Source organism: Phyllobates terribilis, unplaced genomic scaffold, assembly GCF_046119375.1.
Source record: "Phyllobates terribilis strain yellow unplaced genomic scaffold, ASM4611937v1 Scaffold_11__3_contigs__length_659146591, whole genome shotgun sequence".
NCBI classification, from domain to species: domain Eukaryota; kingdom Metazoa; phylum Chordata; class Amphibia; order Anura; family Dendrobatidae; genus Phyllobates; species Phyllobates terribilis.
In genome coordinates, this window is record NW_027362771.1 from 370775606 (window position 1) to 370791699 (window position 16094).

General features: G+C 41.5%; 1 protein-coding gene across 2 annotated transcripts in view; it reads left to right on the top strand.

Moving 5' to 3' along the window:
* APBA2 (amyloid beta precursor protein binding family A member 2) overlaps window positions 1-16094 on the top strand; it is a 699615-nt gene that overhangs the window by 446165 nt on the left and 237356 nt on the right. For both annotated transcript variants that reach the window (XM_073652927.1, XM_073652928.1), the window contains exon 4: window positions 13837-13917. In XM_073652927.1, coding sequence (XP_073509028.1) covers window positions 13837-13917 — 81 coding nt within the window. The remainder of the gene's footprint in view (window positions 1-13836; window positions 13918-16094) is intronic.

Here is a 16094-nt window from a genome sequence, read left to right on the forward strand (position 1 = left end):
TACTTGGAGTTATATGCTGTTGTTTAAGTGTTCCTGTTAAGTGTCAGGTGTTTGCTGGATCTGAATTGGTTCAGAATCATCAATGGATTCTGGGGTCTCCCATTCTGGTCCAGCCAGGGCAGATACTGCTCAGCATTGCCATTAGTCCCAATGCCTAGCTGGTGCACGAGATATAGAAGTTGTCTCTCTGGTCTTTGTTCCTAGTAGTGTTAAGCATAGGTTGCGGAGGGGAACAGGCCTACTACAGCCTAAGTCCAGGATGCACTGCACTGAGCATGCCCGTGACATGGCAGACCGTGATTGGTGGTTTGGTGTCAGCTGATGCGGTGAGCTGGCACCGCCTGATTGGCCGCGGGTGACGTCATCAGTAGTGTGACCAATAATGCGACGGTGGGCAGGGCATAGTCTTTAAATAGCCCGCCCACAAACATGGCGGTGCACTCTGATCATTGAGCTATGGTTGTGTTACTGTGTAGATGCTTGTCTGTTTGGGCTCCACGTGCTCTCTTGCTGCTCTAGCTTCGGCCAGGCAGGTTTAGCCGGGGATAGGCAGTCTTAGCTGGAGGGAGGCAGGTAGTTCCGTTTGACAGTCTGGCTCCGACAAGGGGGTCGCTATACACTCCGAGCAGACTGCGGACTCCGTATTCCTGGCACCACCTGTTAGCCACGTGGAGAGTTACTCCACAGTCCGGTAGCACACTGGCTGGGAGCACGTATTCGCCGGCGTGAGTCACACACACGTCCTAGCACCTACTGCGTAGCCTCTGTGCAGTTAACAGGGCTACGGCTACATTATTTGTCGCACATCTCTTTTGCAGTTAACAGAGATAGTGTGAATTCCTTTTCCCGTCCCGGTGTGCAGTAACACTGGAGGGATTTATATATTAATTGGTTGTTTTGCCTTCTTACCAGGAAGGTGTTCGGCCGCAGTCTTCCAGGCTGCATCGCGGACCCCGGGTTCGGTTGCTTTCCATTATTAATAAAGTGTATATATATATATATATATATATATATATACACACTACCGTTTAAAAGTTTGGGGTCATTTAGAAATTTCATTATTTTTGAAAGAAAAGCACATTTTTTTCAATGAAGCTAACATTAAATGAATCAGAAATACACTCTATACATTGTTAATGTGGTAAATGACTATTCTAGCTGCAAACGTCTTGTTTTTATTGCAATATCTACATAGGTGTATAGAGGCCCATTTCCAACAACCATCACTCCAGTGTTTTAATGGTACATTGTGTTTGCTAACTGTGTAAGAAGGCTAATGGATGTTTAGAAAACCATTGCACAAGTATGTTAGCTCAGCTGAAAATGGTTTGGCTGATTTGAGAAGCTATAAAATTGACCTTCCTTTGAGCTAGTTGAGGATCTGAAGCATTACATTTGTTTGTTCTATAAAACTCTCAAAATGGCCAGAAAAAGAGAACTTTCATGTGAAACTCGACAGTTTATTCTTGTTCTTAGAAATGAAGGCTATTCCATGCGAGAATTTGCCAAGAAACTGAAGATTTCCTACAACAGTGTGTACTACTCCCTTCAGAGGAGAGCACAAACAGACTCTAGCCAGAGTAGAAAGAGAAGTGGGAGGCCCCGCTGCACAACTGAGCAACAAGACAAGAACATTAGAGTCTCTAGTTTGAGAAATCGACGCCTCACAGCTCCTCAACTGGCTGCTTTATTAAATAATACACGCAAAACGCCAGTGTCAACGTCTACAGTGAGGAGGCGACTCCGGGATGCTGGCCTTCAGGGCAAAGTGGCAAATAAAAAGCCATGTCTGAGACTAGCTAATAAAAAGAAAAGATTAATATGGGCAAAAGTACACAGACATTGGACAGAGGAAGATTGGAAAAAAGTTTTATGGACAGATGAATCAAAGTTTGAGGTGTTTGGATCACACAAAAGAACATTTGTGAGACGCAGAACAACTGAAAAGATGCTGGAAGTGTGCCTGATGCCATCTGTCAAGCATGGTGGAGGTAATGTGATGGTCTGGGGTTGCTTTGGTGCTGGTAAAGTGGGAGATTTGCACAAGGTAAATGGGATTTTGAATAAGGAAGGCTATCACTCCATTTTGCAACGCCATGCCACACCCTGTGGACAGCGCTTGATTGGAGCCAGTTTCATCCTACAACAGGACAATGACCCAAAGCACACCTCCAAATTATGCATGAACTATTTAGGGAAGAAGCAGGCAGCTGGTATTCTATCTGTAATGGAGTGGCCAGTGCAGTCACCAGATCTCAACCCCATTAAGCTGTTGTGGGAGAAGCTTGACCGTGTGGTATGCAAAAAGTGCCCATCAAGCCAATCCAACTTGTGGGAGGTGCTTCAGGAAGCATGGGGGGAAATTTCTCAAGATTGCCTCAGCAAATTAACAGCTAGAATGCCAAAGGTCTGCAATGCTGTAATTGCTGCAAAGGGAGCATTCTTTGACGAAAGCAAAGTTTAAATGAGAAAATTATTCTTTCAAATAAAATCATTATTTCTAACCTTGTCAATGTCTGGACTATAATAAAAGTATGAGTTTTCATGGAAAACAAAAAATTGTCTGGGTTACCCCAAACTGTTGAACGCTAGTGCATATATATATAAAGTGTAATAAGGTTATGAAGGGGGAGATTTATCAAACATGTTGTAAAATGAAACTGGCTCAGTTGCCCTTAGTAACCAATCAGATTCCACTTTTCATTCCTCACAGACTCTTTGGAAAATGAAAGGTGGAATCTGATTGGTTGCTAAGGGCACCTGAGCCAGTTTCACAGATCTAGTTTTCACAGATAGATCTCCCCCAAATCTGTTTTCTTTTCACATAATGGCAAATAATTTAAATACAGATCAAAGAAAATGGATTTTAACAGAGTATTGGAAATCTCAAAATGCTGAAACCGTTAGAGCAAATTGGGTTGAAACATTTGGTACTCAAGCCCCAAAGAGACAAACCATTTACCGCATTTGTGACAAATTCAATGCCACTGGCTAAATCCTTAATGCTCCAAAAACTGGTCGACCCAAAACTGTCTGTACAGAAGATAATAAAGAACTTGTTGCTGAAACATTTGTTTAGAGTCCAAAAAAGTCCACCAGAAGAGCCTCTGTGGAATTGGGAATTTCATGAGCTTCTATCATGAGAATCCTGAAATCTATTGGGTGGAAAGCTTATCGTCCACGTCTAATTCATGGTTTATTAGAGGATGATCCAGACAAGTGGCTGCAATTTAGTGTTTGATAAATCTCCCCCTTCATAACCTTATTACACTTTCTGTCCACCTACTTTTGAACCACCCTGTATATATATACTGTGTATATATATATATATATATATATATATACAGTACAGACCAAAAGTTTGGACACACCTTCTCATTTAAAGATTTTTCTGTATTTTCCCAAGTTTGCCCAATTTTTCAGACTGACTGACCTTCATTTCTTAAAGTACTGATGGCCACTCGTTTTTCTTTACTTTGCTGCTTTTTTCTTGCCATAATACAAATTCTAACAGTCTATTCACTAGGACTATCAGCTGTGTATCCACCTGACTTCTGCACAACACAACTGATGTTCCCAACCCCATTTATAAGGCAAGAAATCCCACTTATTAAACCTGAGAGGGCACACCAGTGAAGTGAAAACCATTTCCTGTGACTACCTCTTGAAGCTCATCAAGAGAATGCCAAGAGTGTGCAAAGCAGTCATCAAAGCAAAAGGTGGCTATTTTGAAGAACCAAGAATATAAGACATATTTTCAGTCATTTCACACTTTTTTGTTAAGTATATAATTCCACATGTGTTAATTCATAGTTTTGATGCCATCAGTGTGAATGTACAATTTTCAAAGTCATGAAAATACAGAAAAATATTTAAATGAGAAGGTGTGTCCAAACTTTTGGTCTGTATATATATATATATATATATATATATATATATATATATAAAATAGTCAATAGTACAACTTTATAAAATATATCAGAAAAAATTCTTTCTGCACTTACAATTTGTCAGTCATTCAGTGTCTATAGTAGCGTGTGTAAAGGAGAGATTGAGAAACTGGAAGGAGATAAGTCAGAGCGTACAAAAAATGCAGGATACAAGTCATATAGTATCCAGATATCTGCAGTTTTAAACAATCGCCAGCCAGCAATATGCTTGCTGGTTGGCGTTCATTTAAGGCTATGTGCCCACGTAGCAGATTTGATGCAGAGCGTTTTTGCCTCTCTCTGGCAGAAAAAAACGCATGCAGATTTACATGCGTTTTTTCTACCAGAGAGAAGCGTTTTTACATGCATTTTCGCTTGCTTTTTTTCAAGCAGTTTTCCAAGTGATTTTGAGCATCACTTGGAAAAGTGCTTGACAAGTTGGCCACACAATATAAATCCATGCAACCAGTATGAATTTATAATGTGTGAACAACTGATGCTTTAAATGCAGCATCTATAGTAAAAAAAGAGAGAATTAAAACGTTAAAATAAAAAAAAAACTGTATACTCACCTCTCCGGTCTCCAGTCTGCTCCCGGCGACGTCCACTCTCCTCGGCGTCCTGCAGTGTACTGTCAGGACCTCCGGTGACATCATTTAGTCAGCTGATGGTCACGCGACCCTCACCTGACCACCGACGTCAGTGGTCGCGTGACCATCAGGTGACTAAATGATGTCACCGCAGGTCCTGACAGTACACCGCGGGACGCCAAGCAGAGAGGACGTGGCCGGGAGCAGACCGGTGGCTGCCGGAGAGGTGAATATACAGGTTTTGTTTATTTTTAACTTTTTTATTTCTTTTTTTCACCGCGTGGTAGTCGGGATGAAGAGGAGTTGTAGTCTCCTCTTCATCCTGGGTACCACACACACCGCGATTACGCTGCAAATTCGTGGCCATTGAATTTAATTGAAACGCAGCAAATCCACATATACCTGTGGGTTTGCTGCGTTTCAATGTTCCTCAATGGTCGCGAATTTTCAGCGGAATCGCGGTAGAAATGGTCATACTGCGTTTTGCAACTCAATGCGAATTCGGCGCGCAAATTTGCGCATCATGTGCATAGCACATCCGAATTCACATTGCTTTGCATGGCAGGCTGTTTTACAAGCGTTTTCGCATCCATAAAAACGCTGCAAAAACGCTACAAAAACGCTACGTGGGCACTTAACCTAATAGCCTGTCTACATGGCTAGATGTGTCTAGATGCACACATAACAATAAGTAATAGATCATTCTGAGTGCATAGGCTGCAATTGTTCTCAGCCGCACAGGTCCTGGGTAAACATTTTCTGCTGGGAACATTGATCTTTTGTGCAGTCCAAAAGATCATTTCACCCAACGAACAAGCATTTATGGGGTGAAAAGCAGGCAGTTTAGACTGCACAATTATTATGTAAATGCACCTTTATTCCTCATGTACATGCATGAGGGCTTATTCTGAAAAGTCACCTGAAAGTGCAGTTACACTATTAGCTTATTTAATACACCATTAACAGTGCAGAATTGGGTTGGATCTTTACCTCAAGCACTTAGATTTAATGTAAGCATGTAAGGTTTAGCAATACAATTAAAAAAAGTAGAGCATTTTTTGGATAAAAGTGATTACCATCTCCTTTAAACGATGTCCTGATGCAGAAATCAATAACTCACCTTACTTGACATGATCATTGACTTGTGGCATGTTAGGTTTTGAGTTCCAGTTTTTGGCAACAAGTTATTTTTTTGTATCAAATAAATAATTATTGGGTTGTGAAGACCCGGGGACTTCCGTGGGCGTAACACTACTCAGACAACACAGGGTGCGGGGAAAACAGTGATGCAAAACTTTATTGAACCACAAAGAGGACAATAAACACATAGAACAGTCCCGGCAAATGCCCAAGATGGTACAATATTATACAGTCTCACCCTTCCTCCTTCTCCCTCCTGGGATAGAACAGCTGCAACTTTGGAGACTTCTAGGGCCGACTACCTCAACCAGTGCCCCCCCCACTTCTGGCGGGCCGCCACAGAGAGAAGGTAGCGGCAAGCTTAGGAAGCTAGCAGTCCATCAAGGTACAAGAGCAGGAGACCAAAGGGTCCAAATCTGGCCTCTCCAAGAGTTTCCATGGGGCCAGGCAATCGGTGGGTCCCTCCTAGCAACTCCAAATGTCTCCATGGGTTCTAAGCGACTGGTGGGTCCCTCCTATCAACCCCAAAACAACATATGAATGGGTCCATGTGATTTCTTCGTCCTATCCTGGACTCCCCAAAATGTATCCATGTGGTTCTGATGGTTAATGGAGCAGATCCGTATCTTTCCAGTGAGGGCCGGTACCCTTAGGCTAGAATCATGTAGAATACAAATCAGTGTCTCTTTGGATGCCATGCAATCCATCTGCTGTCCTGAAGGATGTCTCTCATTCTCCTAAAGTCTTTCTGAATCTCTGTCCCAAGACTGTCTCCTACAGAAGCATAGCTCCTTTATAAAATACATATCCATGGGTCAAGGGGTTTTAGAGAGCAGCCTCACATGGCTCAGCTATACTTGTTTTAGCTAATCCATTTACATAGTTGATATCACAGGGCTATTGAAAATAAACCTCTAGCTGACTTTTAGTACAATTTGTCATTAGCATAATAAACATGATTGTTTCCAAATTAATATAATTCAGCATTCAGGGTTATACAAATCAACAAATACTGGTCTGTTCACAGTCACAGAGATACACAAATATTTACAAGTCAGTTTAAACACAATAATGTACTTCTCTTGGCTTAACAAATCTAAAAGTCTGGCTTATTAAGATTTTAATCTATATAGTCACATTGCTCCCCCAATCTTAATTAGCCAGACATGACAGGATCCCAATAATCCTTTTGCACTTACTGGAGACAGTCCATCAGCATGTCTTTAAGCACAGACTCGAATGTAAGAGGTTTTACCTTCATGGGAACAAAACTTTGCGTCATCCAGTTTCCTCAGAGCATATTCCATGTCTTCCTTGCGAACAAACTCCTCACATTATTGAAGAAAACAGACTGGTATCCATTGTGTCCACACATGCTGTCCTCAGCATCCTATGGTTCCTGAATTAAACCTGATGAGTGTCGGTGGCCTGGTGTTCAATCCGATGAAGCTGGCACAGCTCCGGTAGTTGCTGTTTCTTGTTGCTGCTGTATATCCTCTCCGGTCTTCCTCCCAAGGCCGGGCTGGTGGGGTTGGACATGGTAGCACCTGAAACCCGCTGTGTATGCCTCACCTATGGTCTGCTGGATCTGTCTACATGCCTCCCTGGTTGTGGAGCCCTTTGACGGTGTGTGCTAACACCAGTCCCCTGCAGCTCCCCCAGATTTGTTGGGCTGAGGAGTATCCCACCGCTGCCACCAATATGTGAAGACCCAGGGTCTTCTGTGGGCATAACGCTACTCAGAAAACATAGGGTAAAGGTAAAACAGCGTGGCAATACTTTATTGAACCACAAAGCGGACAATAAACACACGGAACAGTCCCAGCAAATCCCCAAGATGGTACAACATTACACAGTCTCACCCTTCCTTCTCCGCCTGCCTGGGATAGAAAAGCTGGAACTTTGGAGACTTCCAGGGCCGACTACCCCAACCAGTGGTCCCCTTCTTCTGGAGGTCCCCACTGAGAGGAGGTAGTGACAAGCTTAGGAAGCTAGCAGTCCTTCAAGGTACAAGGCCAGGAGACCCAAGGGTCCCACCCTGGCCTCTCCAAGAGTTTCCATGGGGCCAGGCAACTGGTGGGTCCCTTCTGGCAACTCCAAATGTTTCCATGGGTTCTAGGCGACCGGTGGATCCCTCCTAGCAACCCCAAACAACATACCCATGGTCTCTCTGATGGTTAGAGGAGCAGAGCCGTGTCTTTCCAGTCAGGGCCAGTACCCTTACTCTAGAATCATGTAGAATACAAATCTGTGTCTCTTTGGATGCCATGCAATCCATCTGCTGTCCTGAAGGATGTCTCTCATTCTCCTTCTAAAGTCTTTCTGAATCTCTGTCCCAAGACTACTTCCTACAGAAGCATATCTCCTTTTTAAAATACACATCCACAGGTTAGGGTTTTTAGAGAGCAGCCTCACATGGCTCAGCTATAATTGTTTTAGTTGTTTTAGCTAATCCATTTACATAGTTGGTATCACAGATGCTATTTCAAATAAAATCGTATTAAGATTTTACTCTGTTTTGTCACAGTTGTGTTTCAAGTTAAGAGATGCTACTTCACTGTAGCTAAGGTACAGTTCACATTATTCTAACAAAAATTCCTAAAATAAGCAATGACATTATATTTGTATTGAAAGGCTTTGGAAATGTGCAAATGTTTGGGACATGTGCATTACCTGCAATATATAGAATACATAGGGATAATATTTAAACACAATGATCATTTTAATCATGTTTCAGTTAATGATTGCAAGCCATCTACTCACCCTGTGATGAACAGTTATAGCCCAATGGCTAACTGAAATTTCAGGATTCATCATAGCTTTTCTCTTTTTTCTGAGTAATTGTAGTAAAGTGACTTCCATCAAGACGGAGATTTTGTCACTCCTAAATCACTGTGAATGAGTTACTCCTTTTGCTAAGAACAAGAATAAGATACTGTTCAGAATGAGCCATAAACGGAGTCACACAAGTTATCTTAATATAAAATGTTTTATTCCACTACCACAATATAATAATATTCCAAAATGGATTAAATTAATGTATCCGAGGCTAATTGTAATAATAATGTATCATATATATATGAATGTGTGAAAAAATATATATACTGTGAGTGTATATATGTATACAGTGGGTACGGAAAATATTCAGACCCCTTTAAATTTTTCACTCTTTGTTTCATTGCAGCCATTTGGTAAATTCTAAAAAGTTCATTTTTTTCTCATTAAAGTATACTCTGCACCCCATCTTGACTGAAAAAAAAACAGAAATGTAGAAATTTTTGCAAATATTAAAAAAGAAAAACTGAAATATCACATGGTCATAAGTATTCAGACCCTTTGCTCAGTATTGAGTAGAAGCACCCTTTTGAGCTAGTACAGCCATGAGTCTTCTTGGTAATGATGCTACAAGTTTTTCACACCTGGATTTGGGGATCCTCTGCCATTCTTCCTTGCAGATCCTCTCCAGTTCCGTCAGGTTGGATGGTGAACGTTGGTGGACAGCCATTTTCAGGTCTCTCCAGAGATGCTCATTTGGGTTTAGGTCAGGTCTCTGGCTGGGCCAGTCAAGAATGGTCACAGAGTTGTTCTGAAGCCACTCCTTTGTTATTTTAGCTGTGTGCTTAGGGTCATTGTCTTGTTGGAAGGTGAACCTTCGGCCAAGTCTGAGGTCCAGAGCACTCTGGAAGAGGTTTTCATCCAGGACATCTCTGTACTTGGCCGCATTCATGTTTTCTTCAATTGCAACCAGTCGTCCTGTCCCTGCAGCTGAAAAACACCCCCATAGCATGATGCTGCCACCACCATATTTCACTGTTGGGAGTGTATTGGGCAGGTGATTTTCTCTACACATATCACTTAGAATTATCACCAAAAATTTTTATCTTTGTCTCATCAGACCAGATAATCTTATTTCTCATAGTCTGGGAGTCCTTCATGTGTTTTTGAGCAAACTCTATGCCAGCTTTCATATGTATTGCACTGAGGAGAGGCTTTCTTTAGGCCAATCTGCAATAAAGGCCTGTCTGGTGGAGGGCTGCAGTGATAGTTCACTTTGTGGAACTTTCTCCCATCTCCCTACTGCATCTCTGGAGCTCAGCCACAGCGATCTTGAGGTTCCTCTTTACCTCTCTCACCAAGGCTCTTCTCCCACGATTGCTCAGTTTAGCTCGATGGCCAGGTCTAGGAAGACTTCTGGTGGTCCCAAACTTCTTCCATTTAAGGATTATGGAGGCCACTGTGCTCTTAGGAACCTTAAGTAATGCCGAAATTATTTTATAACCTTGGCCAGATCTGTGCCTTGCCACAATTCTGTCTCTGAGCTCCTTGGGCAGTTCCTTTGAACTCATGATTCTGATTTGGTCTGACATGCACTGTGAGCTGTGAGGTCTTATACAGACAGGTGTTTGCCTTTCCAAATCAAGTCCTATCAGTTTAATTAAACACAGCTGCACTCCAATGAAGGAGTAGAACCATCTCAAGGAGGATCACAAGGAAATGGACACCATGTGACTTAAATATGAGTGTCTGAGCAAAGGGTCTGAATACTTAAGACCATGTGATATTTCAGTTTTTCTTTTTTAATAAATGTACAAAAATTTCTACATTTCTGTTTTTTTTCAGTCAAGATGGGGTGCAGAGTGTACTTTAATGAGAAAAAAATGAACTTTTTAGAATTTACCTAATGGCTGCAATGAGACAAAGAGTGTAAAAATTTAAAGGGGTCTGAATACTTTTCGCACCCACTGTGTATATATATATATATATATATATATATATATATATATATATATATATACAGTACAGACCAAAAGTTTGGACACACCTTCTCATTTAAAGATATTTCTGTATTTTCATGACTATGAAAATTGTACATTCACACTGAAGGAATCAAAACTATGAATTAACACATGTGGAATTATATACTTAACAAAAAAGTGTGAAACAACTGAAAATATGTCTTATATTCTAGGTTCTTCAAAGTAGCCACCTTTTGCTTTGATGACTGCTTTGCACACTCTTGGCATTCTCTTGATGAGCTTCAAGAGGTAGTCACCGGAAATGGTCTTCCAACAATCTTGAAGGAGTTCCCAGAGATGCTTAGCACTTGTTGGCCCTTTTGCCTTCACTCTGCGGTCCAGCTCACCCCAAACCTTCTCGATTGGGTTCAGGTCTGGTGACTGTGGAGGCCAGGTCATCTGGCGTAGCACCCCATCACTCTCCTCCTTGGTCAAATAGCCCTTACACCAGCCTGGAGGTGTATTTGGGGTCATTGTCCTGTTGAAAAATAAATGATGGTCCAACTAAACACAAACCGGATGGAATAGCATGCCGCTGCAAGATGCTGTGGTAGCCATGCTGGTTCAGTATGCCTTCAATCACCAGCAAAGCTCCCCCCACACCATCACACCTCCTCCTCCATGCTTCCTGGTGGGAACCAGGCATGTAGAGTCCATCCGTTCACCTTTTCTGCATCGCACAAAGACACGGTGGTTGGAACCAAAGATCTCAAATTTGGACTCATCAGACCAAAGCACAGATTTCCACTGGTCTAATGTCTATTCCTTGTGTTCTTTAGCCCAAACAAGTCTCTTCTGCTTGTTGCCTGTCCTTAGCAGTGGTTTCCTAGCAGCTATTTTACCATGAAGGCCTGCTGCACAAAGTCTCCTATTAACAGTTGTTGAAGAGATGTGTCTGCTGCTAGAACTCTGTGTGGCATTGACCTGGTCTCTAATCTGAGCTGCTGTTAACCTGCAATTTCTGAGGCTGGTGACTCTGATAAACTTATCCTCAGAAGCAGAGGTGACTCTTGGTCTTCCTTTCCTGGGGCGGTCCTCATGTGAGCCAGTTACTTTGTAGCGCTTGATGGTTTTTGCAACTGCACTTGGGGACACTTTCAAAGTTTTCCCAATTTTTCACACTGACTGACCTTCATTTATTAAAGTAATGATGGACACTCGTTTTTCTTTACTTAGCTGCTTTTTTCTTGCCATAATACAAATTCTAACAGTCTATTCAGTAGGACTATCAGCTGTGTATCCACCAGACTTCTGCACAACACAACTGATGGTCCCAACCCCATTTATAAGGCAAGAAATCCCACTTATTAAACCTGACAGGGCACACCTGTGAAGTGAAAACCATTTCCGGTGACTACTTCTTGAAGCTCATCAGGAGAATGCCAAGAGTGTGCAAAGCAGTCATCAAAGCAAAAGGTGGCTACTTTGAAGAACCTAGAATATAATACATATTTTCAGTTGTTTCACACTTTTTTGTTAAGTATATAATTCCACATGTGTTAATTCATAGTTTTGATGCCTTCAGTGTGAATGTACAATTTTCATAGTCATGAAAATACAGAAAAATCTTTAAATGAGTAGGTGTGTCCAAACTTTTGGTCTGTACTGTATATATATATATATATATACATATATATATATGTATATACAGTATATATGTGTATATATATATATATATATATACACACACATACATATTTATATATATATATATATATATATATATATATATATATATATATATAGTACACTGTGTGCAGAATTAGTAGGCAAATGAGTATTTTGATCACATGACACTTTTTATACATGTTGTCCTGCTCCAAGCTGCATAGGCTTGAGAGCCAACTACCAATTAAGTAAATCTGGTGATGTGCATCTCTGTAATGAGGAGGAGTGTTGACTAATGACATCAACACCGTATATAAGGTGTGCTTAATTATTAGGCAACTTCCTTTCCTTTGGCAAAATGGGTCAGAAGAGAGATTTGACGGGCTCTGAAAAGTCTAAAATTGTGAGATGTCTTGCAGAGGGATGCTGCAGTCTTGAAATTTCCAAACTTTTGAAGCGTGATCACCGAACAATCAAGTGTTTCATGGCAAATAGCCAACAGGGTCGCAAGAAGCGTGTTGGCCAAAAAAGGCGCAAAATAACTGCCCATGAATTGAGGAAAATCAAGCGTGAAGCTGTCAAGATGCCATTCGCCACCAGTTTTGCCATATTTTAGAGCTGCAACGTTACTGGAGTATGAAAAAGCACAAGGTGTGCGATTCTCAGGGATATGGCCAAGGTAAGGAAGGCTGAAAATCGACCACCTTTGAACAAGAAACATAAGATAAAACGTCAAGAATGGGCCAAGAAATATCTTAAGACTGATTTTTCAAAGGTTTTATGGACTGATGAAATGAGAGTGACTCTTGATGGGCCAGATGGATAGGCCAGAGGCTGGATCAGTAAAGGGCAGAGAGCTCCACTCCGGGACCTTTTCGGGTTAAGGATGGAGTGAAGCTCAACTCCCAGACCTACTGCCACTTTCTGGAAGACAACTTCTTCAAGCAGTGATACAGGAAGAAGTCGGTATCGTTCAAGAAAAACATGATTTTCATGTAGGACAATGCTCCATCACATGCATCCAACTACTCCACAGCGTGGCTGGCCAGTAAAGGTCTAACAGAAGAAAAAATAATGACATGGCCCCCTTGTTCACCTGATCTGAACCCCATAGAGAACCTGTGGTCCATCATAAAATGTGAGATCTACAGGGAGGGAAAACAGTACACCTCTCGGAACAGTGTCTGGGAGGAACAGTGTCTGGGAGGCTGTGGTGGCTGCTGCATGCAATGTTGATCGAAAACAGATCAAGCAACTGACAGAATCTACAGATTGAAGGCTGTTGAGTGTCATCATAAAGAAATGTGGCTATATTGATCACTAATTTTTTTGGTTTTTGTTTTTGCATGTCAGAAATGTTTATTTCTAAATTTTGTGCACTGATATTAGTTTACCTGGTGAAAATAAACAAGTGAGATGGGATTATATTTGTTTTTTATTAAGTTGCCTAATAATTCTGCACAGTAATAGTTACATGCACAAACAGATATCCTCCTAAAATAGCCAAATCTAAAAAAAACCCACTCCAACTTCCAAAAATATTAAGCTTGGATTTTTATGAGTCTTTTGGGTTGAACATAGTTATTGATCAATAATAAAAATAATCCTCTAAAATTCAACTTGCCTAATAATTCTGCACACAGTGTATATATACACTGTATAAGATATAATAATCTTCTGTATTTATGACTACTGATGGGACTACTTCCTGGTGTTGTAATCATATGACTTGCTATGTCACTAATAATCCTTTTCTGTATGTGTTGTGTCTAGGTGTGTAACAGTGGGGAGCAACCCAGGAAGCAGCAACGATCGGATCTTAATGGGCCAATTGATAACAACAATGTCTCAGAGGTAAGCGGTTCTGTTTGTGCATGAGAGAAATCTTTAAGTGCTGATTATAAGAAAGTGATTTACAAGATTTTTTCCAAGGAACCTTCTGCCATGTTTACTTTCTAATACTCTTGCATACAGTGTAAAGCCCCCGTCTCACATAGCGAGATCGCTAGCGAGATCGCTGCTGTGTCACGGTTTTGGTGACGCAACAGCGACCTCACCAGCGATGTCGCTATGTGTGACACTTTGCAACGATCAGGCCCCTGCTGTGAGGTCGCTGATCGCTGCAAAGTGTCCTGGACCATTTTTTGGTTGTTGCTCTCCCGCTGGTCAGCACACATCGCTGTGTGTGACCAGCGGGAGCAGCGATCAGGCTGGTAACTATGATAAACATCGGGTTACTAGGGGCACACGTGCACTTAGTAACCCGTTGTTTATCATGGTTACGAGCCTGCTAAAGTGAGCGGTAACCTCCCGCTCACTGTAGCAGAGTGGTAACCATGATAAACAACGGGTTACTAGGAGCGCGTGTGCCCCTAGTAACCTGATGTTTACCATAGTTACCAGCCTGCTCCTGCTTCAGTAGGCTCGTAACCAGGAGCAGCACATCGTGGAAAGATTCTTTCCACGATGTCGCTGCTCCCCTGATCGTTGGTGAGCCTGCCTGTTTGACAGCTCATCAGCGACCACATAGCGACGCAGCAACGATCCCTGACAGGTCGTATCGTTGTCGGGATCGTTGCAGCGTCGCTAAGTGTGACGGGGCCTTTAGCCATTTTAGACTACTGGATCAAGAATAGTAGTGCTTATATTACTCTTACCTTTTTCTGCAGACTTAATAGTTCATCTTTTTACCTCTTGGTTAGGTTGCTAATGATCGCCCTTTCTGTTTCTAATAGGATATAAACATACAGGGGCTTAGCTCCGCATTCTTCACGTTTTTCCCCTCAAAATGTGGCTTATTTATTTTCAGCACTAATTTGTAATTAACTCACTAGCAGAAAGGGACTGTTGGCTTTTCTTTGCTGCAATCTCAATATCTTAGCAGGTTGGGGTGAGGAAATGACGAATGTTATTTTGCTTTAACCCCTTCACAACCAATTACTTATATTTGCATCATTGGCCATGTCCCTGCCTTTGATGCGGGCTCACACGCTGAGCCCGCATCTATCCCCGTACTTGATGGCTGATTTAATGAGAGAAGGGTTATTTGAATGCTATTATGCATTTTTTTTGTAACAAACCCATTTTGTAACTCGCCATACAAAAGAAATAAATAGCGACGGAGGCCCTGATTTTAAGACCTGCTCTACTTACTAATTCAGTAGCATACATGGTGTTCTTAGTCTGCATGAAGAAGTATTATGGTGGCTGCAAAGTCTTTATATCGGTACGGCAATGCATTTATGTATGCTGACAGGTAAAATAAATTTAGATGCTTATCGCAGGCAGGATGAGGCCAGTGGAGCAGCGACAGTGAGACTTAATGAAAAAGCAATGCAAATAATCCCAGCAAAAATGTCTAAATGAAAATAAACCGAATAAACAGTACAAAAGAATGCTTGCGAATAATTGTACACATGTGACGAGCAATATAAAACTGAGACTGGCAAGAGATTACAAAATGGAGAGACTGTGAGAAATGATGAATATTGTATCACTAGAAAATTATTAAAAAATAGCCGTAGCTCTACTATAAATAAAAATAAAGTTAGTTTATATAAAAGAGTTGATAGTATTCATAAATATGTAAAACCTCTCATAGAAAAAATAGAGATAAACTTATAATTTGGAGATATCTAACATAAAATAAAATGCTGCAGTTATACCTCATTTTATTGCAAAACAGCCAGCTACAAGAATGAAGAAAAAAAATTTGCAGGACCCTGATGGCCACATTGGTGGTCACCAACCACTGGACGCGAAAGCTGCAATTAATGGCGTCACCTGAAGCTCGTGAAAAACCTCCAAGAGGGCCCCTATCTATCTAAAGTCTGTAGTAATATTGGTCTTCCAATAATGGCTAAGGGGACCAGTTGGGCCCCTTAGGCTCCAAGACTCGAATGCGATTGTAGCCCCTGCAGCTATTATAGTTACGCCTGCAATTTTTCTTCTACCTGCTGGCAACCCCTACGTCTCTTACGATTTGTAGGCTCGATGCTCTTGTCATGTGTGCATTATACATTAACAATGAG